This window comes from Symphalangus syndactylus, chromosome 19, assembly GCF_028878055.3.
Source record: "Symphalangus syndactylus isolate Jambi chromosome 19, NHGRI_mSymSyn1-v2.1_pri, whole genome shotgun sequence".
Lineage (NCBI taxonomy): Eukaryota > Metazoa > Chordata > Mammalia > Primates > Hylobatidae > Symphalangus > Symphalangus syndactylus.
Genome location: NC_072434.2, coordinates 16,515,674 through 16,540,917, shown reverse-complemented (window position 1 = coordinate 16,540,917; position 25,244 = coordinate 16,515,674). Strand labels below are relative to the sequence as shown.

General features: G+C 46.9%; 2 protein-coding genes across 7 annotated transcripts in view; both read left to right on the top strand.

Moving 5' to 3' along the window:
- RASSF5 (Ras association domain family member 5) overlaps positions 1-25,244 on the top strand; it is a 95,165-nt gene that overhangs the window by 15,724 nt on the left and 54,197 nt on the right. For all 6 annotated transcript variants that reach the window (XR_010114700.1, XM_063613640.1, XM_063613642.1 and 3 more), the window contains exon 2: positions 14,642-14,763. Coding sequence is in view for 5 of the 6 variants with exons in the window: in XM_063613640.1 (XP_063469710.1) it covers positions 14,642-14,763 (122 nt within the window). In the remaining variant the exon portion in view is untranslated. The remainder of the gene's footprint in view (positions 1-14,641; positions 14,764-25,244) is intronic.
- LOC129458088 (large ribosomal subunit protein eL8) lies at positions 2,620-6,198 on the top strand. The gene has a single exon (XM_063613579.1). It carries the CDS (start codon positions 5,096-5,098, stop codon positions 5,879-5,881), a length of 786 nt encoding a protein of 261 aa, XP_063469649.1. The 5' UTR covers positions 2,620-5,095; the 3' UTR covers positions 5,882-6,198.

Here is a 25,244-nt window from a genome sequence, read left to right as displayed (position 1 = left end):
TACAAAAATTAGCCAGGCATGGTAGCAGGCACCTGCAGTCCCAGCTACTCGGGAGGCTGAGGCAGGAGAATTGCTTGAAACCGGGAGGTGGAGCTTGCGGTGAGCCGAGATTGTGCCACTGCACTCCAGCCTAAGTGACAGAGCAAGACTCTGTCTCAAAAAAAAAACCCATATATAATATATATTATATATTCAGGTGCCTGGCAATAAGATTTCTTTCTTCCTGTAATAATATATATATTATATAATATGTTATATATTATGTATTATATATTATATTATATATTATGTATTATATATTATATTATATATTATGTATTATATATTATATATTATATAATATATTATGTATTATATATTATATATTATATAATATATTATGTATTATATATAATATATTATATATATTATATAATATATTATATATTATGTATTACATATTATTTATATATGATATATAATATATATTATATGATATATTTATCGTATATATTATATATGATATATTTATATATGATAAATATATCATATATTATATTTATCATATAGGATAAATATATTAATTATATTTATCATATAGGATAAATATATTAATTATATTTATCATATAGGATAAATATATTAATTATATTTATCCTATAGGATAAATATATTATTTATATTTATCATATAGGATAAATAAATATTTATATAGATAAATATATTATTTATATTTATCATATATTATATATGATATATATTATTATATAATCTATAAAATATATTTATATATATTTTATATATATATATAAAAATAGGAGATGGGGCAGAAGAGATGGGAAGGAGAGCCCTCACATTGTCCTAGCAGGGAGACAGTTAATACAGTCTATAGTTGAAGCACGGATTGCTAAAAATGACTCAACACCATTACATTTGTTTATAATACACACACACACATACACACACACACACACACACACGCACAGGGCAGAGTGGGGACATGCTTCAGGCTGCAGCACCCCCAAAGAACAAAGTGATGGGAACAGGCCATGTGGAGAAGGGGCCAGGGGTCAGGCCTGTCTCGCTTGTCCTGGGTGCCTGGCAGGCACTCCTCTTACTTCCTGCATCATTTGTCTGAACTTGTTGTGAACTATCCTGCCCTCTCTTCCTCTGCCCACTCCTCCCAAGACACCCCCACCTCAACACACCCAGCCTGGCCTGGCCACAGTACCTTCCTTTTGTTGGTGTTTTCAGCCTAGGGATGTGTGGTTGTGTTGGAGATGGATGATTAATGTGCCTGCCCGAGAGGCACACCCACCCACACCCACCCACGTGAGACAGGATGGTGCCCCTGCGGGCCAGCTGGGGTGCCCAACTTCTGCCAGGCAGGCTGGGTGTGTTTGGGAGGAGGGCACAGGGGACACATCCAGCCTGCCTGGGAATGTGGCTTTGAGAATAAATCACTGATACATTAGATCCAGGGACCCAGGTTCCAGAAAGAATTTTTTATTTATTTATTTATTTATTTATTTATTTATTTATTTATTTATTTATTTATTTTTAGAGATAGGGTCTTACTCTGTCTCCCAGGCTGGAGTACAATGGACTGATCATTGCTCATTACAAGCTTGAACTCCTGGGCTGGAGCCATCCTCTCACCTCACCCACCTGAGTAGCTGGGCCCACAGGCACACACCATCCCCCACCCCACTAAGGTTTTAATTGTTTTGGAGAGCTGTTTTACAATAAAAACAAAATAAAGAATTGTTTTAATTGTTTTGTTATGTTGCCCAGGCTGGTCCCAAATTCCTGGCCTCAAGCAATCCTCCTGCCTCAGCCTCCCACAGTGCTGGGATTACAAGCATGAGCTACCTTGAGGGCCCCAGAGAGAATTTTAGTATCTGCTTTGGTGTCTGAGCAACAACTGAGCAGATCTTATGCCTTTCCCAACTGAGCAGATCTTATGCCTTTCCCTTTAGTACAAAATGGTCGCTCAAAAGTGTATGTCAATCCTACCCAGCCCTGCCACACAGAAAACTGATACAGTCATTTTGGAAGAGAGTAAAGACCAGGATCTTGGGGTGGTCTTTGGCTCTCTTCCCTGTGCCTCAGTTCAGCAGAGGCTCCCAGCTTCACCCCACCTCTCCGGCACTTTCCCCTCTCGCCAGCCTTGGAAGAGCCTGCTTCCATAAAGCCCTCCACCCCAACCCACTCTTTTACATGGGAACTCAGCATCTGAGCCAAACTGGAGCATGCTCAGGCGCATCCCCTCTTGGCTCTTCTCACAGAGACGACAGCTCCTGCGTGTCAGCTGCCCATCTTGCCTGTCCATGCAAGTGGCTGGCCATCTCTGACCTTAGAGTTCCAGGTCACTCGTCTTACCATTACATTGACCTTTCCTGTTTGCTTCCTGGCTTGCTTTCTGGCAGTGTGTGTGTGTGTGTGTGTGTGTGTGTGTCTCTCTCTCTCTGTGTGTGTGTGTGTGTGTGTGTGTTGGAGTTGGGGCTGGGGTTGTGTGGAGGGAGGGAGCAGTTGTGTGCCTCCAGGCCCTCCTGGCTGGGCTGCCGGATGCTGAATGCCCCCAGGGTGGTCTGTCCTCTAAATCAAGGAACTATAGTAAGTGGTCTCAAGAGGGCTGGGGTTCGCCTCCTTCCTGGAAACATAAGGATGCAGATGTCCTGAGCTGGCTGCCTGACCCTTGGAGTGGGGAGTTTCCATTCCCTTGCTGCCAGCCTCACTAGGAGTTTAGCCAGGAGTTTGAAAAACTTATAGATCGTGTTGATTTTGGCAATGGCTGCAGACCTCCAGGCTTGACTATCACAGTCTCTCCGCCTTCCCATTCACCAACATAACCTATCCTTCCAGCCCCACTGCCTTACTCCTGTGGACCCATTAAAGGCAGAAGTTGGAGGGAAGTGGGAGCAGGTGGGAGGAACTCAGATGAGCAGGAAAGTTGCACAATTCTTCTTACCCTAATACGTTAGAAGAGGACCTGAAAATTGGAGGGTTTTTGGCTGGCATCACATGCTGAGTCAACAGGAAGCTGGGTGGACTCAGGCGTCTCATAGCGTTGAAAATGATAGCTGCCATTTATTGAGCACCTACCACATGCCAGGTGCTGTTGGATGCTTTGCATACATACTCTCTAATTTTGGCAACAAATTTGCTGGCAAGAAAGATATTACCACCGCCATTTGCAGTTGAGGAAATTGAGGCTATCTAAATTCCATAGTTAACTGAGGTTAATTGTCCGGGTGTCTCATACCCAATTAGAGCAAGGGCTCAGGCTCAAACCCTGATTCACGTGACTCCAGGGTCCAGATTCATTCCATGCCCCAGCACCCGACTGAGTGTTCCATCTTTTCCACCCATTCTCCAAGACCTCTATCACACATGTTAAGCAGTGTGTTTCAAGGGATCACATCATCTGGGTAAGGATTTCTGATGTATGGCTGATAAGTGGGTGCGCTCTGGTGCCGATCTGTGAGGCAGTTGATGCTGGAAACTTGGTGTCCATTTTGGTGTCGTAGGGAGCGGGTTTGCAGAGGCTGGGCCTCTTTGAGTGGGGAAGGCTGAGAGCCTGCTGTCTTGTGGAGCCTGAACTTGGCTGAAGAGCTTGCTTTTCTGGTGAAATTGTCCTGAGAGCTCAGGACAAGAACCTTTGGCTGCTGCCTGGGTGGTTTCAAGCCTCCCAGATATGGTGTTCCAGAGACAAAGGGGTCATGGATGGAGGACCAATTCAGAGCAGGCAGACGGTATGGGTGGCTTCAGAAACTCCCAGGATGCTGGCAGCCTCCAAGGCTGAGTGGCTTGGTTGAGCTTGGAGGAGAGCTGTGAAGTGGCACATCCCAGGCCCTCCAAAGACAGGGCAGAAGCCTCAGGTGGGGCACTCTCCCTGCTGCCTGCTAGGACAGAGGAAAAAGCACTCCTTGCCCAAATCCCTTCAACCCAGACTCTTTCTGGCCTTGGGCCACCCTGACTCCCATCCCCAGTGAAGCCCATCCCTGGCCTCAAGCAGTGCAGAGCAGGGACCAGGAGCAAGTGGAGGGGACGGTTCTGAGGAATGGGCTGTTGAGGAGCAGCCAGGCGTGATGCATCTTCACTCTCCACCCTGCTGCTCGCCAGCTACGAGGCTGCCAAAGGTCATTTATCTCTTTAAGTCTCAATTTCCCCGTCTCTAAAATAGGAGTAGACCCAATGAGTTAAAAACTTATGTCCACAAAATAACCTGAATAAAGTTGTTTATAGCAACTTTATTCAGAGTTGCCAAAATTTGGAAGCAACCAAGATGTCCTTCGGTAAGTGAAGAGATGAATAAACTATGGTCATCCAGATAACGGAATATTATTCACCAATAAGAAGAAATGAATTGTCAAGCCACGAAAAGACAAGGAGCCTCATAAATATATATACACCTACTATGTACCCACAGTTTTTTTAATTAAAAAAAAAGACAGGGAGATAATAGTAAGTGAAGGCATAGTACTAAGTGAAAGAGCCAATCTGAAAATTGGCTACGTATCTTATGATTCCAACTATATGATATTCTGGAAAAGATAAATCTATGGAAACAGTTAAAAGATCAGGGGTTGCCGGGGTTAGAGAGGAAGAAGGGATAAATAGGCAGAGCACAGTGGGTTTTTAGGGCAGCGAAACTACTCTGCCTGATGCTATAATGGTGGGTGTATGTCATTACACATGCGTCCACAGCCATAGAACGTAGAGCACCAAGAGTGAACCCTAATGTAGACTATAGGACTCTGGAGATCATGATAAATCAGTGTAGGTTCATCAGTTGTGACAAATGTACCACTCTGGTGGGGAATGCTGATGATAGGGGAAGCTGTGCAGCATATGTAGGGGCAGGGGGTATAAAGGAACTTTCTGTATTTCCTGCTCAATTTTACTGTGAACCAACATTGTTCCAAAAAAGTCTATTTAAAAAAAAAATAGTGGTAGCCAGGAACAGTGGCTCACACCTGTAATCCTAGCACTTTGGGAGGCTGAGGCAGGCAGATCACTTGAGGCCAGGAGTTTGAGACCAGCCTGGGCAACATGATGAAACCTCGTCTCTACAGAAAATCAAAAAATTAGCTGTCTCCTCCCGCTGCCCAAGATGCTGAAAGGAAAGAAGGCCAAGGGGAAGAAGGTGGCTCCTGTCATGAAGAAGCAGGAGGCCAAGGAAGTGGTGAATCCCCTGTTTGAGAAAAGGCCTAAGAATTTTGGCATCGTACAGGACATCCAGCCCAAAAGAGACCTCACCTGCTTTGTGAAATGGCCCTCCTATATCAGGTTGCAGCAGCAGAGAGCCATCCTCTATAAGCGGCTGAAAGTGCCTCCTGCGATTAACCAGTTCACCCAGGACCGCCAAACAGCTACTCAGCTGCTTAAGCTGGCCCACAAGTACAGACCAGAAACAAAGCAAGAGAAGAAGCAGAGGCCATTGGCCCAGGCCGAGAAGAAAGCTGCTGGCAAAGGGGACGTCCCCACTAAGAGACCACCTGTCCTTCGAGCAGGAGTTAACACCGTCACCACTTTGGTGGAGAACAAGAAAGCTCAGCTGGTGGTGGTTGCACATGACGTGGATCCCATTGAGCTGGTCATGTTCTTGCCTGCCCTGTGTCATAAAATGGGGGTCCCTTACTGCGTTATCAAGGGGAAGGCAAGACTGGGCCATCTAGTCCACAGGAAGACCTGCACCACTGTCACCTTCACACAGGTTAACTCGGAAGACAAGGGCGCTTTGGCTAAGCTGGTGGAAGCTATCAGGACCGATTACAATGACAGATACGATGAGATCCACTCTCACTGGGGCGGCGATGTCCTGGGTCCCAAGTCTGTGGCTCACATCGTCAAGTTCAAAAAGGCAAAGGCTAAAGAACTTGCCACTAAACCGGGTTAAATATACACTGTTGAGTTTTCTGTACATAAAAATAATTAAAATAATACAAATTTTCCTTCAAAAATAATTAACCAGGTGTGGTGGTGTGTGCCTGTGATCCCAGCTATTCAGTGGGAGGATTGCTTGAGCCTGTGAGGTCAAGGCTGCAGCAACCCGTGTTCACGTCACTGCACTTCAGCCTGGGTGACACAGTGAGACCCTGCCTCAAAAAAAAAATACAATAAAATAAAAATTAAAAATTGGGATAGAAACACATATTGCCCAGTCATAGAATGGATTATATGAAATAATGCATGTAGAATACCTGGTGTATGGTGGGTACTGAGTAATGGTACCTGACGTCATCACAGTGTGGGTACGTGATTTTTCTTTGTTCCCTTTTTGTGGCATTTTTCCATTAGTAAAGAATATATTTTCATTATAAAAATTTAAACAATTTAGAAACTATAAAGGTAGGAAAAGCACTTGAAATCCCATCACTCAAAGCAAACATGTGACCTGCCTTCCAGACAGCTCTCTGCATAATGTATAAGTATGTATAGATTTTATATCATTGAAGTCATAAAACACAACATTTTTCCTTTTTTAGATGTATGTTGTGGACATATTTTCATGTTGACCAATATCAATATGCATCATCTTATATAATGGCTACATAGTATTCCATTTCAAAATATAATTATAACTAGTCTTTTGTAGATGGATGTGGGGGTATTTCTAGCATTTTGTTGTCATAAATAACTACGTGATGAACATTTTAGTGACGATATATTTAGATATGAGTAAATACACACTCAGAATAAATTCCTGCAGGAAATTGATACCATCAATAAGGTGGTACCTTCTCATTTCCTCACATCCCCTTTAATACTGGAAGTTATTACCTTTGGTTAACAATTTTCTTTTCTGAAACTAGAGTGAGATTTTAGAAGTTCAAATGTTGGAGGAGGGGTGAATAGAAAAGCAGGGAGGAGGGATGTTCCAGGGGGCTGGCAGAGGCTTCTCTGCCAAGTGGGGCAGCGTTACCCATTACAGCCTCCAAGCAAGTACACCCAGCCCTTCCCCGCTGCAGGGAGCTGAGCCCTGGGGCCTCCCTTGCTCATAGGGGAGCTGTGGAAGGTCTGAGGATGATCAAGACCTTTTCCTTAGGACCGTGATGCACCTCCAGGTGAAGGTCTGGAGGAAGGTCAGTGGGCACTGATGGGGTGTACACAGACAGGCTTTCGAGACGAGGATGTCTGATGCTATGGCCACTGGCCAGACAGACTTGGATGTTAGTGAGGTAAAAAGAAGAGCTAATATTACTGAACTCCTAGTATGTAGCAAGTGTTGTGTTGTTATTTACATAACTTTCTCATTTAATTCTCAACAACCGTACTGCTATCATCTCCATTTAACAGATGAGGAAACCAAGGCCAGTAGAGGTTAGGACACCGGCCTGGGGTCGGATCAGCACTCGCACTCCGGTCTCTCCACTTCAGCAAAAGGCAGAGAACCATTCCTTCCTTTAGTCACTCAACCAATTTGTAGTAGTCCCTTTCTGAATGCTTGCTAGTGAATGGGCTTCCCCAACTCGGAGCAGGGCCTAGAGCAAAGGGCTGCAGAAAGGGTCGCATTCAGGAACTATGGCCGAGGAGATCCGGAGCAGGCGGTGAGGTTGCAGAGGGAACGTCTGTGTCTATCGTGTGAGAGCCTGAGTCTGAAGGGACGTCTTGGGGCCAGGTTGAGAGGCGGTATCCTAGCTGGGGGAGCTGGCAGGGTAGAGGCTGCAGGGTGAGGATGCAGAGGGCTGGAGGTGGTGGAGCTACCCTGGGATGGTCTGTGCGCAGAGGGCGCTGGAGACCCTCTCTGGGTGTTCTTGGAGCTGCCATAGCTGGTCCAGCCCAGAGGCTCCAGTGGGGCAACACCCAGTGGAAAAATGGGGGATTCTTAAAGGAGAATCCTGTTGAAAAGGGAGTGAAGACAGGCACCATGAGATGGCAACAGTCCCCACTGACTTATTCAAGAGGATCAGGACAAGCTTTACACCTGCCTTTTTAAAACTTTGGTAAATTGAGCCGGGCACGGTGGCTCACGCCTGTAATCCCAGCACTTTGGGAGCCCAAGGCAGGCAGATCACAAGGTCAGGAGATAGAGAGCATCCTGGCTAACACGGCGAAGCCCCGTCTCTACTAAAAAATAAATAAATAAATACAAAAATTAGCCGGGCGTGGTGGCGGGTGCCTGTAGTCCCAGCTACTCGGGAGCCTGAGGCAGGAGAATGGTGTGAACCCAGGAGGCGGAGCTTGCAGTGAGCCAAGTTCACACCACTGCACTCCAGCCTGGACAACAGAGCGAGACTCTGTCTCAAAAAAAAAAAAAAAAAACCCTTTGGTAAATTGTAATTTTCCAATGCATATTATTTTTTCAGATTTCCCTGTAGTGCCTAAGAACAAAATTATCTTAAAACTAAAAGTGATTTGTGTGCTTGTTTTGGAAATACCTATAGGAGTAAAGTTGGTGAGACTCAGGAATCCACACAGCAGAGCAGTGGAAGGAGAGGGTAGGGGATGGATCATTGACTCTTAACTTGGAGCCTCCACCTTCCAGGGCTTCTATATAGTTCTTGACATCAGGAACCCCATTTAATCCTCATGGCAGCCCTAGGAATTGGCAACTATGATTCCTGTTTTAGGGTAGAGAAAATTAATGCTCAGAAAAGTTCATAACTTACCCAGAGTCACAGAGCTAATTGAGCGGGGCCTGGAGGGCATGCCTTCTTCAAAGTCCATTCTCTTTCCATGACATCATAGCATAGGCCAGGCTGCTGGTCCTCAGGGAGACAGGGAAGGGGGTGTTAAGGTTTGCTGTAAGATTGGCTTTCTTCAAAAAGGCGTAGGGGTGTTCAGAGAATGCGCATAGGTTCCCGGATTCAGAAGTTGTCCTGCTTTCCCTGAGGCATCAGAAGTTGCTTTGTCCATGCAGAGTGAGAAGCTGCTGTTCACTGACCTGGGATTGACCACAAGGGAGGCTGGTAGCTCTGCTGTCATCCGGGCTCGGTCGCCTTGGTGCCTGCCTGGCCCTTACCCACACCTTGGCCTGGGCTGGAGGAGGGGAGAGTTAAATGGAGAGTTCTATGTTGTCTCTGTATCTTGCATGCAACTCTGGGGTGAATGGGCCTTAAGGGTTTCTTATCAACAGAATAAGTTCTTATCAACATACCCATTTTCTGGTTCAGAAAAACAGCCACTCAGGCTGTGCAGCCACACGGCAGAGGGTGCATGTGTGTGCCTCTGTGTGTGTGTGCATTTGGCAACTGGGGTGGGGCAAAAACTAACATTGGCAGCCCTGGGGATTAAGGGGAGGTTTGTAGCTTCTGAATTTTGGAAAAAGAGCCTCCTAGCTTTGGAACTCCTATGTAGTTCCACCTGCTGGCTTTACTTCTTCAGGGCTAAAGTGAAAGAAGTAATGCCATCTCCAAGCATAGGCCACCATGGCCTGTGGGCCATGTTTGAGGTGGTGACCTTGGCGGTAACCTTCAGGGACTGTGAAGCCCAGGAGCAGCCCTGGTAGAAGTAGGCAGGCCGTCTTGGCCTCAGTTTACCACTCCCTAGCCTCCCTGTCCTGTCCTGCCGGCCCACTGTGATCTCTGGAGGAGGTTTCCACTAGAAACCACCATCTGTTTGGGCCTAAGGGCTCTGTGCTCCTAATATGGCCCAGGGAGGATCCGTGTTGTGGATTGAACTGGGCTTTCCCCAAAAATGATATACTTAAGTCCTAAAGCCCAGGCTGGGCACAGTGAATCATGCCTATAACCCCAGCACTTTGGGAGACTGAAGTGGGAGGATCACTTGAGGCCGAGAGTTTGATACCAGCCTGGGCAACATAGAGAGACCCTGTTTCAACAGCAACAAAAAAATCAACTGGGCATGGTGGCACACACTTGTAGTCCTAGCTACTCAGGACACTGAGGTAGGAGGATGGCTTGAGCCTAGGAGTTTGAGGTTACAGTGAGCTATGGTCACACCACTGTACTCCAACCTGGGTGAGAGAGTGAGACCCTGTCTCAAAAAAGAAAAGTTCTAATCCCCAGTAGCTCAGAATGGAACTTTATTCGGAAATATGGTAGTTGCAGGTGTCACTAAGATGAGGTCGCACTGGAGTAGGATGGCCTCCTAATTCAATATGACTGGTATTCTTATAAGAAGACAGAAGCACAAGGAGAATGCCACGTGATGATGGGCGCAGAGGCTGGAGTCATGCAGCTGCACACCGAGGAATCCAGCAAATCATCAGAAGCCAGGAAGAGGCAACACAGGACTCTCCTGCATATTTCACAGCAGGCCTGGCCCAGCCAATGCTTGATTTCACTCTAGCCTCCAGAACTGCGAGACAGTAATTTTCTGTTTAAGTCACCTGGTTCATGGTACTTGGTTCCAGTGGTCCTGGGTGCTGAGTCCTCGGCCCTCCATCCCAGCTCCTGGTTGTGGCTCCCTCCTGGGGAGAGGGGCTCCTACTGTGCTTTGTCTCCTTCATTTCCCTTTACAGTTGTCTCCTTCTATATATTTTCATAGGCCCCTCTTCCAAATCCTGGAAGCACATTTACTTTCCTCAAAGCGTCCCCTAGGAATAGGGATAGGGGCTATCATTGGAAGGAAAGGCTAGAAAGGGGAAAGGATCATTTGATTTTACAGATGGCAATGTCAATATCAAGAAATGCCTATTCTCTCAGAGAAACTACAGCTAGAACCTACAGATATTGCTCCTTAATCTGTTGCTGCCTCTTGTTGGCGAGATCCTTGTCCTCTTTAGTGATGACAGAATCCCCTGCCTCCTCTTGTCCCCTGTGATAAGGTCACAGGGGTTACCTGGAGTCTCATCTCCTCTGGAAGCTCCCTAGAGCTGCCTGCACCCTGAAGCCCTCCCTGCCTGCTCTGGTTGGCAACCATCTCTAGTTGAGCAAGCTTCCTAGGTCTGTGCCACAGCTAGGCCCCTGCTTTGGGCTGTTTCTATTGTTAGTTATCTTTTCACATGTGCGGCCCGTCTGCCCAGTGAGCCTGGGTTTCCCAGGTTTCTTGTCTAATTCATCCTCACCCTCGGACTAGCGCAGAGCACGAGGAAGCCCCCATGCTCCAGACATTGATGCTGTTGCCAGAGGAGATGGCACTAGCTGTCCAGGGAGGGCTGAACCCTTCCTTCCTGGAAGCCATGCTCCACCCAGAGTTTCACTTTTCCCTCCCTCCTTCCTCATCCAAACTGAGCACCTGGCCGGGTGCGGTGGCTCACACCTGTAATCCCAGCAATTTGGGAGGCAGAGGTGGGCAAATCGCTTGAGCCCAGGAGTTCGAGACCAGCCTGGGCAAAATGGTGAAACCCTTTTTAATTAGCCAGGTGCAGTGGTTAGCGCCTGCAGTCCCAGCTACTCAGAAGACTGAGGTGGGAGGATTACTTGAGTCCAGGAGGTGGAGGTTGCAGAGAGCCATGATAGCACCACTGCACTGCAGCCTGGGGGGCAGAGTGAAACCTTGCCTCAAAAAGAAAAAACAAGGCCGCATGCGGTGGCTCACGCCTCTAATCCCAGCACTTCGGGAGGCCGAGGCGGGCAGATCACGAGGTCAGGAGATCGAGACCATCCTGGCTAACATGGTGAAACCCCGTCTCTACTAAAAATACAAAAAATTAGCCGGGCGTGGTGGTGGGTGCCTGTAATCCCAGCTACTTGGGAGGCTGAGGCAGGAGAATGGCATGAACCTGGGAGGCGGAGCTTGCAGTGAGCCAGGACAGCGCCACTGCAGTCTGGCCTGGGTGAAAGAGTGAGACTCCGTCTCAAAAAAAGGAAAAAAGAAAAAACAAAACATAAAATTGAGCACCAGCTGAAGGCTGTGGAGGACAGTGGAATACCAAGGGCAGGGGTTGGTTTGGTTTGGCAGCAGCTGGTAATGAGCTGCCTTAAGGGAACTGTGGTCTGTGGAGAATTAACCACTGGGTCTAGTGGAACGTGGCTCTGTCTTTGGAATCTTATGGGTCTCCCCAGTCCCTGAACACGTCAGGCCTGCAGGCTGTTGCTTTTGGGTTTGGAGAAAGGCATGGGGGCTCTGACTTCATCTTTGCTGGCCTAAAAGCCCTGGGCTTGGCATTTCCAGGACCAGGAAGTATGAAGATGTGCTTCAGAGGTTTTGCTGCAGCCTGTGATTACATGGTCCGATGGAACAAAGTCTTTGGTGCTCAAACACGCTTCTTATAATATCCCAGAACACTTCTCAGAGTCTTCTGCTACTTAGTGTTGCCCAGCTCAGCATGGTGATGTTTTCAGGGTGTGTGTGTGTGTGTGTGTGTGTGTGTGTGAGAGAGAGAGAGAGAGAGAGAGAGAGAGATGGAAATTGAGAGATTCAGATGCACAGATGGACATAGACTGCCTGTGCCAATAGGACAAGGAGCTAAAAGAGGAGGAGAGAGAACTTCCACCTCTCCCAGGTGCCTTCCCATTTGTGAGTTATGGCAGCTCTCATCACTGTGGAGTTGGGCGAACTTTCAGTCTTTCCTCCTTTTCCTTGTTGCCATTTCTTGGCATCCTCAGAGCATTCTTCATCGCTCAGAGCTCTACCAGAGCCACACAGGTGTGCCCCAGGGCCTGCACCAGGAACAATGCTGCCCATTGTGGGTTCTGGCCTCAGTGCTCCCTTATCAAAGCCCTGGTATTTCTGGGCACTGCAGGCAGAAGTTTGGCCTGCGCTTCCCTTTGTACCCTTCACCTTACTAAAGGGGAGGCTGTTTTTGTGCTGAGCAAGAGGTCTCCCACGGAGGACCCAGAAATGCATGTGGGTGCCTGCAGGTGGATGGGTGCATGCCCCAGGGAATTGACTTCATTCATTTCTGTCTTCAAGTGAGAGGAGGAGGGAGGCCTAGAGAAGCGTGGGATCTGAAGGAGAGGATATTGGTGGGCTTCACTTTCGAGCACAAGGGAGATGAACAATGAAGCTTCCAGACGCTGTTGCAGAAAGGTGGTCAGGCCATGGGTAGGAAGGTCGTGCGGTTCTGGGATCTCTGTGTGTCCCCACATTTGTCAGGGTGCTCCCCTGCAGACACTAGTGGCAAAACCCATGCAAGAAACATGGCCCAGGTGCTTATCTTTGGGGGAGTAAGGGAAGGGGCAGCTGGGGAGAGGGGGGTGTCATTCCAAAGCTCCCCAAAAGTGGGGAGAAAAGGAGCCATCATCCCTCTGCCAAGATAGAGTGTGCTGTGGTGGCTTTTAAAAACTGACACCAAATGTACTGAATTTTTGGAGCTTGTTAGAAGGAAGGAAAAGCATTTCAAGGTGCCTGAGCCCTTATCAACCAAAAGTGGCCCCCTAATCCCCAGGTATGCAATCAAGTCCAGGCTGTCACGACCCCTGCCACAAAACCCGCCCACCCTAGCCCATCCTCATGACCTGCCTTCACAGTCCAGAAGGAAAATTTATGAGATTCCAGCACCTAGAAGGCTGGGCCTTCCGGCCGAGCTGAGGCACCTCCGGAACAGGTGACTCCAGCTGACCCAGCAGCTATCTGTGGGGACCACACCTCTGATCTGAGCATTTTGCCTGCGGATGGACTTGTGTTACTTTCTTCTGCTGCCACCTCTTCTTCACTACCCCCCACCCCCGCTCCCCTGCCCTCCCCTCCCCTTGCTGAGTCTCCTGCTGCCTTTGACTTCATCTCCCTTCTGCCAGGAGGCTCCAAAGAGAGCCCTTGAGAAAGCTGGAAAACACTAGCAGCCTTGGTGCTGCCATCAATGAGCTGTGTGTCATTGGGCACCTCACTTTTTCTCTCTGGCCTCAGTTTCCCCATCTCTAAGGTAGTCCCCAAGGCTCTTTTCAACTCTGGTCACTAAGTCTCTGGTTCCATGGAAGTGAACCTTGTCGATGGAATGTGCTTCCCCCGCTGAATCCCTGGATCTGGGATGTGGTCTGTGGGCTATTTCAGCTGCATTCAGAGTAGCATTCCCACATTCTAGCCTGGGCCAGGTCAGAGAGAGGTAACAGCACTCCTGCTGATGATAATGCCTTTGTCTCTGGAAGCACTTTTAATTCTTCAAGATATGTGCTCCTTTATAACTAGAAGCAGGCAGGGCAGCTATGACCCATACAGGCTGAGTATCCTTTATCTGAAATGCTTGAGACCGGAAGTGTTTCTGATTTTGGACTTTTTTCAGATTTGGGAATACGTATACCAGTCAAGCATCCCAAATTTGAAAATCAAAAATCCGAATTGCTCCAGCGAGCACTTCCTTAGAGTGTCATGTCGATGCTCAAAGAGTTTCAGATTTTGGAGCATCTTGGAGATCTGATTTTCAGCTTGGGGATGCTTAACCTGTATTTTACAGATTGGCAACATAAGGCCCAGAAAAGTCAAGTCCTTCCCCAGGGATTTATGGCCGCTGGTGATTAATGTAAAGTGGTAGAAAGAGCACCAGTCTGGGAGGCAGAAGATCTGACCTCGAGAAAGTCACTCAGTCTCTAGGCCCCGATTTTCTATCTGTAAAATGGAAATAATAATGATTGCAGAGTCACACAAAGTAATGCAGGTGAAAGCAGTTTGCAAACGCGTAGAGCACTTAACTTGCATCCTTCCTGGGGGCTCCGTGAGCAGGGCAGCATTCTCACGCTGTCTCCCGCCCCACCACTTCTCTCCTGCACTGCTCTTCCCACTGGGAACTAATGCAATCTCCCAGGTTATTTCTCTGGGTGAAAGTGGGGAGGAATCCTGCCTGTCCTCTAATCTCCCTTTTGTTCTTTACCTTCAGACTGTAAATTCACCTGTCACCCAGAATGCCGCAGCCTGATCCAGTTGGACTGCAGTCAGCAGGAGGGTTTATCCCGGGACAGACTCTCTCCAGAAAGCACCCTCACCCTGACCTTCAGCCAGGTAGGTAGCAAAGCTCGCGTACCAAGCTGGGAACAGCCTCTGCAGGTGCTCCGGGCTCCACTTTCTCTCCCAGGAGCTCTGGTGAGCAGGAGGTGGCATGAGGCCTCAGATTCCACATGCACTGGATGGAGTTCACAGACACCCTGTTCCAAGGGGACGAGGGAATGTGACACAGAGAACTCTGAAGATACTCAGAAGTCCCCTGTAGTTCTCCCCAAGTACAGAGCCTATTGTGGCTTAGGGCTCTGAGCCAGAGATGTGGGTATGGGTGAGCAATGAGGTGGCTTCCAGAGAAGCCTTCGGACAGTCCCTAAAGGCCTCATAGCCCTGGGACAGTGGGGATGCTGGGGCTGAGGCATCTCAAGCACATTGTCCAGCCAGGCCAGCCCAACCTTCAGAGAGGCTGGGCAAATGTTCTCTCCCCGTGTTAAAGAACCAGAAAATTGATGTCCAAAGCAGCTTTTGGTTCTGGGTTTTGTAAAGACACTTGAACTGCGATGTATCTGAACTTTGATTTCTAGGATTTAGAATGGAGACAGAGGAATGTGTTTATTGCTTCCTGCATTGAACAAGCATTTATTGAGTATCTACTGTGTACCAAGCATGGGTGAGAGTTGGGGTAATAAATGATACATCACAATTCTTGTCCTCAGATAGCTTACATTCTGGCAGGAGAGGCAGAATACCAACAAATAGCATACACTGTAATGCATGTTGCAATAAAAGTATGAACCAAGTGTTTGGATATATAGTGCAATTGTTTCTGCTTGAAGAAATCAGGGAAGGCTTCCCAGAGGAGGTGATGTTTGATTTAAGCCTTAATGTGTGAGTTGAAGGTTGCGAGTCAGGGAAGTAAGAATATTGTCCTTTAATTCATTTAACAAATAAGTTTCGAGTGTTCACCATGTGCCAGGCCCAGGAATGCTGAGGACTTAATGATGAAAATAACAGACATGGTTTCTACACATCCAGTGCTTACAGTAGGGTAAGGGAGAGAGACTTTAAACAAATATATCCTGTGTCTCTGACGGGAAATCTCAAGGTGCTCTGAGAAACTATATTGGGGGACCCAGGTGCTGGATGGGGGACTCACGAGCAGCCCCCGCCCTCCAGAGTAGCCATCACATGCTTTTTCTGGAATACAATCAACAATGTTCAAATGCCTAATTCACCATGGGTGTTACCAGCCTCGCAGCTGTTCCCTCATGCCTTTCTCTCTCCCTGGAAAAAGAATTATTAGAAAGCAAGAATGATATATGTTTTTATAAGGGTGATGCTGGATTGGTTCTAAAATGTATATTTTAAAACTCTGCACATCTCTCCACAGACGTTGGAATAGTAGCTATTTCTGGTGTAGCCTGAATGTAACCAGGCCTCTTGGAAGGGCCTTGCCCTTGGCAGGAACCTGTCCATCCAGGATGGGGCACAGGGAAAGGAGGGGAGGCACATCTTGCCCCCAAAAGCGCTGATGGGCAATGCAGATGTTTCCTGAAGGTTTTCCTCAGAAGATAGAGGGAGGAGGTTACATAGTACACCATATAGCAACATTTCCTAAAAATCTTATTGAAACAACCTTTTCTGGTCTCAATTTGCTTTTCTCTTTGGGAGCTTCCAAGTGTCTCTTCTTTCTGATCTCCTCAGCCCTGCCCATACCCCCCACCCTGGAGCCCAGCTGCCCCCATTATTTCCTGGGTCTCCTCTTTGGGTCTGTTTCTATTCCTTCCTCTAGAGCAGCAGGTCTCAAAAGGCGGCAACTTTACTAACCCCCTAGGACATTTGTCTGGAGACATTTTTGGTTGTCACAACTTAGGGGATGCTACTGACTTCTAGAAGAGGCCAGGAATGCTGCTAGCCAGCCTGTATTGCATAGAACAGCCCCCCACAACAAAGAATTATCTGACCTCAAATGTCAATTGGGCCAAGACTGAGAAACCCTGCCCTAGAGTGGGCTAGCCAGCTCCCAAGTGTGGCAAGCAAAAAGGCCCAGGGAAGGCCTGGAGTTGGCTGGATTCATTGTCTCATCCTCTAAATGTCAGCAGTGAAGAGATGCTTTCAAGTCTGAGTTTTTGGAAACAGAGTGACCCCCTTTCCTCTGTTGGAGAGAGGAGTCAACCTTGGAACCCTCTGGCAAGTGAAATCAGGGCTTGTCTAGAGCAGGAACACCACTGAAACATTGCAGAGGAAGGAGCCAAGAACCCTGCGTGGGAGCTGAACAGCCCCCAGTGGGCAAACAGCCTGGCATGGGGTTTGCTCCTGGGCTGGCCAGATCAGGCTGCTGCTGTGTTTGCCTTGGACAGGCCTGACTGCATGCTTCAGCAGAACTGGGGCAGGACCCAGCCCTCTATCAATAAAACCTGGGCCCTGCTCCAGGCCCACTTGCCTCTTCTAAAAAGCCTGTTTGTGCTCATTTCCGCCTTGGCTTGATTTTCTGTTACATCTCAAGATGGAGCTTTCTTTCACCTTGACATCATCACCTGGGCTGAGCTAACTTCATGTGCTAGTGCTGTTTTCTTGGGGGATTTAAGGGAGGAGAGGCTCAGATCTGAGCTCAGCTACTCCGGGTATATATGGCTTAGGGGGTCTCATCTCGGTGGCATTTCTCCTCTCTGATCTTTTTTTTTTTTTTTTTTTCCTGAGACAGAGTCTCACTCTGTTGCCTAGGCTGGAGTGCAGTGGCATGATCTCAGCTCACTGCAACCTCCACCTCCTGGATTCAAGCAATTCTGCCTCACTCAGCCTTCTGAGTAGCTGAGATTACAAGTGTGCTCCACCATGCCCGGCTAATTTTTGTGTTTTCAGTAGAGATGGGGTTTCACCATGTTGGCCAGGCTGGTCTCAAACTCCTGACCTCAAATGATCCACCCGCCTTGGCCTCTCAAAGTGCTGGGATTACAGGTGTGAGCCACCACACCCAGCCCTCTCTGCTCTTTAAGGAAAAGAAAATCATTTATTTTCCTCCATCCAGAGAGAACCATTCTTTATTAACATTTTTATATGTTCTTCCTGAACATTCATACATTTTTCAAAACATGATTGAGATCACCCTGTAGATAAGTATTTGGCCTCAACATTTTAAAAGCAACAATCCCAAGATTCTAACTGTCTTGTCTCTGCCATGCCACAGGGAGGCAGCTGGGGAGGAAGGAGGGACAGGTGTGGAAGCAGGCAGGGATGAGCTCAGAATCCCCAAAGGTAAACTCAATAGGCCATCGGAAACAGGCATCAGAAACAGAGAAAGACCACTGGGAGCTGCCCGTGCTTTTGTCAACCACAGAAACGAGGGTTTCAGAGTCTCTCCTTAAAGATCTCTGAGGTCTCTGATGTCTGACTTTTCCTTGGGCACCCATGCCTGACCAAGCAAATCTCCTTCAAGTCTACCCTAGACCCCTTTTTCAGTTTAAGCCTCATTTGCTAAGGAACATCATCGCTATTGGCTAAAGACCACAATCAGTTACCCAAACAGCTGCAGTTCTTTTATTTAGGATTACATCCCAAAGAATTTATACTTCTGGTGGTCTTAAAGGTGCTCTTATCATGTCACCCCTGGGAGGAGAAAAGCCCTCTGTGGCTCCTGGTGCCCTCACGATGAAGTGAGGCCTCTAATGGCTTGGTTCAGTCCTTTCGCTGCCTATGGAGAAGCTGGCCCCAAGAGAAGAAGTGTTTGTCCTTGCCCACCACTGGATTCTCATTATCACCCGCTGTAGCCCAGGGCAACCCCGGAAGCTCTGTCCCTTTGGCCTTGGGTGCCACTTTTCTTGGTACATGGAATGCACAGATTGCAAGAGAGCATCATGAGCACTACCCCTTCCACTCCAATCCCTTGCAGCCAGTGCTCAAATCTTACGCCAGCAGGCCCAGAGTCCTACCCCTTCCCCTTGACCCTCCAGAGTCCCTGGTATGGTTTGGATGTGTGGCCCCTCCAAATCTCATGTTGAAATGTGGCCTCCAATGTTGGAGGTGGGACTGGTGGGAGGTGTTTGGGTCATGGGGGTGGATCTCTCATGAATGGCTTGGTGCTGTCCTTGCAATAATGAATGAGCTCTCACTCTATTTGTTCACACAAGAGCTGGTTGTTTAAGACAACCCTAGCATCTCTCTCTTGCTGTCTCTCTCGAATGTGACACGCCTGCTCCCCCTTCCCCTTCTACCGTGAGTGAAAGCTTCCTGAGGCCTCCCCAGAAGCCAAGCAGATGCTGGTGTAATGCTTGTACAGCCTGAAGAACCCCTAGCCAAATAAAACTTTTTTCTTTATAAATTACCCAGCCTCAGGTATTCCTATAGAGCAACACAAAATGGACTAAGAAAGTCCCTGGGCAGCAACCTCGGAAACCAGGCTCCCAGGCCCTCAGCTGCAAAGGCCAGCCCCTCCCGTGGCCATTCCCAGACCACACTCAGGCACTTTCCCCACTCAGGACTCAGGCCCTGCTCGTGTTCCACCTGTCTACTATTTACTTAACATTTCTCTTTAAATAGACTTATTTTATTAAATTTAAATAAACTCATGTTAAAGGAAATTTTAAAATATCCTTGAATCACTGGTTTGATGTACTTAGGAATTTTTTCTCAGCACACATTAAATGAATACTTATAATTTCTTTTAATACGTGTCTAAGGACTGCCTCAGATTTACTCCACAAATACTTATTAAGCCAGGCACTAGCCAGGCACAGTGGCTCACACCTTTAATGTCAGCACTTTGTGAGGCCAAGGCAGGAGGATTGCTTGAGCCCAGGAGTTTGAGACCAGCTTGGGCAACATAGCAAGGCCTTGTCTCTACTAAAAATTAAAAACATTGGCCAGCTGTGGTGGTGTGCACCTGTAGTGCTACCTACTTGGGAGGCTGAGGTAGGAGGACAGCTTGAACTAGGGAGAAGGAGGCTACAGTGAGCTATGATCATGCCACTATACTCCCATCTGGGCGGCAGAGTGAGACCTTGACTAAAAAAAAAAAAAAAAAAAAAAATCCAGGCACTGTTCTAAAGTCCTTTCAGGTGTCATTTTTGGGAGATGCTGCCCTATAGAGGCCACTCTCTTTGGCCATCTGATGCCTGGACTACCAGGTCACTGGGTCCAGGGAGTGCCTAAGGGGCAGCGTGAGCAGTGGAGAGAGCTCCTGGGATGCTGAGAAGGAATTGCCAGCTGTTCTTTACCAATACCAAGGTGCTCTTCCAAAGGAGACTTGGATCTGTATATACTGGTACAGAATTGTGCAACATGAACGCAGATCCCTCCACAGTACACACAGGACTAGGCCATTTGTATTTTGCATGTATATAAACGTGTGTGTGTGTGTGTGTGTGTGTGTGTAAATGCAGAACGAGGGCCTGGTAGTGCTCAGCTAACTACTGAAAGAGATTTCACCCTGGGAGGGGGTGGATGTTGAAAGGGGTAGAGTGAGGCTCTCACCTTTTGCCCTTTGTTTCTGTGTTGTTTGAATAGCCAAATGCTTTTCATATGTTCCTAATGTCATTTTTTATTTTTTTTGATGTGGAGTCCTGCTCTGTTGCTAGGCTGGAGTACAGTGGTGCAATCTCTGCTCACTGCAACCTCCGTCTCCTGGGTTAAAGCAATTCTACTGCCTCGGCCTGCTGAGTAGCTGGGATTACAGGCACACACCACCATGCCAGGCTAATTTTTGTATTTTAAGTAGAAACACGGTTTCACCATGTTGGCCAGGCTGGTATCGATCTCCTGACCTCGTGATCCACCTGGCTCAGCCTCCCATAGTGCTGGGATTACAGGTGTGAGCCACCGCACCTGGCCCTAATGTCATATTTTTAAAAGGCAGTAAATGTTTTCTTAAAACACAGACCCTTGGCCTGGGTGACTGAATAGCTAGGTTCTAATCCAGATTGTGTAGACAAAATACTTATGTATAAGCCAGGACAAGCCTCTTAGTTTCTTTGAGTCTCAGGTTTCTCCTCTGAGAAATGGGACCCTGAGGAGGTTCCAGCGAGAAGAGGTGTGTGAAAGCATGAGTGGACAAAAGCATGAGTATTCTAGGTGACAGTCCTGGGCCATCTCTGGTACCTCTAAGAGTCTTAGTAGATTTTTTAACTTTGTTACTCCTGTGATGAAAACCCTCAGTGGCTTCCCATTGCCCTCAAAATGAGTCTAAAACTGGCTTAGCACACACAACCTTTATGGTCTGGCTCTGCCCACTCTCCAAAACACCAGAAAGTAGGGTTATTGTCCTGGATATAAAACCAGGACTCTCTGGCTTTGTGGTTTGGGTGGACATTTTTTGCTATAAGGTTTATGACTATCGTTGAGGTCCCAAGTCACTGTTCCACCCTGTGGATGAGTCCCTGTCCCCACTCACCAAAGGGGCAGATGGCTTCCAGGGCTCCAGGATAGATCAGCCCGGCCAGCCAGCATTTCAGCCCTGCAGGTCCCTGCTGCCTTTCTGCCTACACCCCCTACCCCAAACACTGTCAAGCCTTAGCAGGGCCCCTGCTGCAGTCACCCCTCAGCCCCTGCAGCAGAGTAGTGACTCCGCTGGCTTGGAGTTCTGTGTTTCCTGGCTCCCAGTCCTTTGCTCCCTCCTGCAGACATGCCACTGTCTGCATTAACCCGGTCTCTACCTTTCCAGACCCTTGAGAAAAAAAATGCTCCTGTGGCCAGTCCTGCCTTGTCCCTCAGCCCAACAGCCACGTGTTGAGCCCAGGATGACCACATGGGGGAGCCAGAGAGCAAGAAGAAATGCGCCTAAAAGGGCAGGTGCCGGGGGTGGGGGGATGTGTCCTTGCCTGAGGCCCCGGGCTCCCTACACACTTGATAGACCTACCTGCACACCTCTCAGGAGGTGCAGGGTCTTGGGTCTCTTCTGAAAGCTTCAACACATGTTAATTGAACTGTGACTGATAACAACAGTAGCTGACATTTGTTGAGGCATACCTGTGTTCTGTCTACTCATTTCATTTATTATTGAAAGAAGTGTTGAAATCTCCAACTATAATTGTGGATTTGTCTATTTCTCTTTACGTTAATATGCCTGTATTTTGAAGCTCCATTATTAGGTGCATAAACTTTTAGGAATTTCTTGTATTTTTTTTTTTTTTTTTTTAACAGACAGGGTCTCACTCTTTCACCCAGGCTGGAGTGTAGTGGTGCTCATTATAACCTTGAACTCCTGGGCTCAAGTGATCCTCCAGCCTCAGCCTCCCAAGTAGCTGGTACTACAGGTGTGTGCCACCATGGCCGAATATTTTTTGAATTTTTTGTAGAGATGGGGTCTTGCTCTGTTGCCCAGGCTGGTCTTGAACCCCTGGCCTCAAGTGATCCTCCTACCTTGGCCTCCTAGTGCTAGGATCACAGGCATGAGCCACCACATGGGATATTTTTAGGATTATTATGTCTTCTTAGTTAACTGACTTGTGTATCATTATGAAATGACCTTCTTTATCCCTGTTAACATTCTCTACTATGAAACCTACCTTGTCTGATATTAACATAGTTACTGCAGCTTTCTTTTAATTACCATTAGCATGGCATGCCCTAATCCACCCTTTCATTTTTAGGCTATGTGTCTCTTTATAATTAAAGATCATTTCTTTAAACGATCTTTAAAGTAATGATCTTGGCAGCAAATAGTTGGATCTTGTTTTTTTTTTTTAAACCAATCTGCTCATCTCTACCCTTTGAGTATTTAGATCATTTGCATTTACTGTGATTATTGATACAGCTAGATTTTTTTTTTTTTTTTTTGGATACAGTCTTGCTGTGTTGCCCAGGCTGGAGTACAGTGGCGTGATCTTGGCTCACGATATAGCTAGATTTTAAGTCTATCTTCTTACTACTTTTTTCTTTTCTTTCTTTTTCTATTTTTTTTGAGACAGGATCTCATTCGGTCGCCTAGGATGGAGTGCAGTGACACAATCATGGCTCACTGCAGCTTCAACCTCCCCAGGCTCAGGTGATCCCCCACCTCAGCCTCCAAAAGTGATGGGATTATGGGCATGAGCTACCACACCCAGCTGGCTATTGGTTTTCTATGAGTATTCTATCTGTTCTTGGTTCGCTTTTTCTTTTTTTTTTCTTGCCTTCTTTTTTTTTTTTTTTTTTTGAGACGGAGTCTCGCTCTGTCGCCCAGGCTGGAGTGCAGTGGCGCGATCTCGGCTCACTGCAAGCTCCGCCTCCCGGGTTCACGCCATTCTCCTGCCTCAGCCTCTCCGAGTAGCTGGGACTACAGGCGCCCGCCACCACGCCCGGCTAATTTTTTTGTATTTTTAGTAGAGACGGGGTTTCACCGTGGTCTCGATCTCCTGACCTCGTGATCCGCCCGCCTCGGCCTCCCAAAGTGCTGGGATTACAAGTGTGAGCCACCGTGCCCGGCCTTTTCTTGCCTTCTTTTGGATTAATTGAATATACTTTATGATTGCATTTTCTCCCATTTGTTGCCTACAAGCTTTAACCCTTTGTTTTGTCATTTTAGTGGTTGTCTTAGCGTTTACAGTATATAAATGATCCTTAATTTATGGGATTACATCCCAATAAACACACTGAAAGTTGAAAATATCTTAAGTAGAAATGCATTTAATACACCTAACCTACCAAACATCATGGCTTACCCTAGCCTATCTTAAATGTGATCAGAACACTTACATTAGCCTACAATTGGGCAAAATCGTCTAACACCAAACCTATTTTCTTACAACATTTTGAATACCTCGTGTAATTTATTGGACGCTGAACTGAATTATGGTTTCTATCAAATGTGCATCTCTTTAGCACCATCTTAAAGTTGAAAAATCATAAGTAGGACCACTATACGGAGGGAACCATCTGACATCTTTAGCTTATCACAGTCTACCTGTCAAATGATACTATGGCCCTTCATGTATAGTATAAAACCCTGGCCAGGCACAGTGGCTCACACCTGTAATCCTAGCAATTTGGGAGGCCGAGGCAGGAGGATCATTTGAGCCCAGGAGTTCAAGACCAGCCTGGGCAACATAGTGAGACCCTGTCTCTATTTTATATTTAAAAAAAATTTTTAAAAAGAAAAGAAAAAAACAAAAATAGTAGTATCCTTCCATTTCTCATCTACAGACCTTTGTACCATTCTTGTCCTGTATTTTATTTTCACATATACTACAAGCCAGGGGTCCCAGCCCCCAGGGTCACACATGTGGCCTTTTAGGAACCAGATTGCACAGCAGGAGGTGAACAGTTGGAGAGCAAGCCAAGCTTCATCTGTATTTACAGCCACTCCCCATGGCTTACTTTATAGCCTGAGCTCTGCCTCCTTTCAGATCAGCAGCAGCATTAGATTCTTGGAGAAGCCTGAATCCTATTGTGAATTGCGCATGTGAGGGATCTAGGTTGCGCGCTCCTTATGAGAATCTAATGGCCGATGATCTGTCACTGTCTCCCATCACCCCCAGATGGGACCATCTAGTTGCAGGAAAACAAGCTCAGGCCTCCCACTGATTCTACATGATGGTGAGTTGTATAATTATTTCATTATATATTGCAATGTAATAATAATAGAAATAAAGTGCACCATAAATGTAATGCACCTGAGTCATCCCCAAACCACCAGCCCCACCCTGGTCCATGGAAAAATTGTCTTCCACAAAACCAGTCCCTAGTGCCAAAAGGGCTGGGGACCGCTGCTATAAGCCCCTTACAATATTGTTACTATTTTATTTAAATGGCCAATTATATTTTAAAGAGATTTAAATGACAAGAAATTGTTTATTCACTTGGTTACCATTTCTGGTACTTTTTTTTTTCTTCTGGTAGATCCAGGTTTCCATCTGATATCATTTTCTTTCTGTCTGAAGGACTTTCTTTAACATTTCTTGTATTTATGGGTGTGCTGATGATGAGTTTTTTCAACTTTCCATGTCTGAAAAAGTTCTAATTTCACCTTCCTTTTTGAGAGATTTTTACAGGATAGAAATTTCTAGGTTGGCACTTTTTTTCTTTCATTATTTTAAAGATGTTGCTGCACTACCTCGTCACTTGCATTATTTCTAACAATAAATTTACTGGTATCTTTATCTCTGCTCCTCTGTATATAACATATTCTTTTTTATTTTTATCGCTATGTATTAGTCTGTTTTGTGTTACTATGAAGGTATACCTGAGACTGGGCAATGTATAAAGAACAGAGTTTATTTGACCCATGGTTCTGCAGACTGTACAAGCATGGCACCAACATCTGTTTGGCTTCTGATCAGGACCTCAGGAAGCCTTTACTCATGGCGGAAGGTGAAGGGAGAGCAGGCATGTCACATGGTGAGAGAGGGAGCCAGAGAGAGAGGAGGAGGTGCCAAGCTCCTTTGAACAACCAGCTCTCACATGAAGGAACAATGCGAGATGCTCATTACCGTGGGGAGGGCACCAAGACATTCATAAGGGATCTGCCCCCTCGACCTAGACACCTCCCACCAGGGCCCACCTCTAACATGAGGGGTCAGATTTCAACATGCGATTTGGAGGGGACAGATATCCAAACTGTATCACACTGTTTT

What these genes read in the sequence shown, in the direction of transcription:
- LOC129458088 (XM_063613579.1), top strand. Translation starts at nt 5,096, where the DNA reads ATGCTGAAAGGAAAGAAGGCCAAGGGGAAGAAGGTGGCTCCTGTCATG.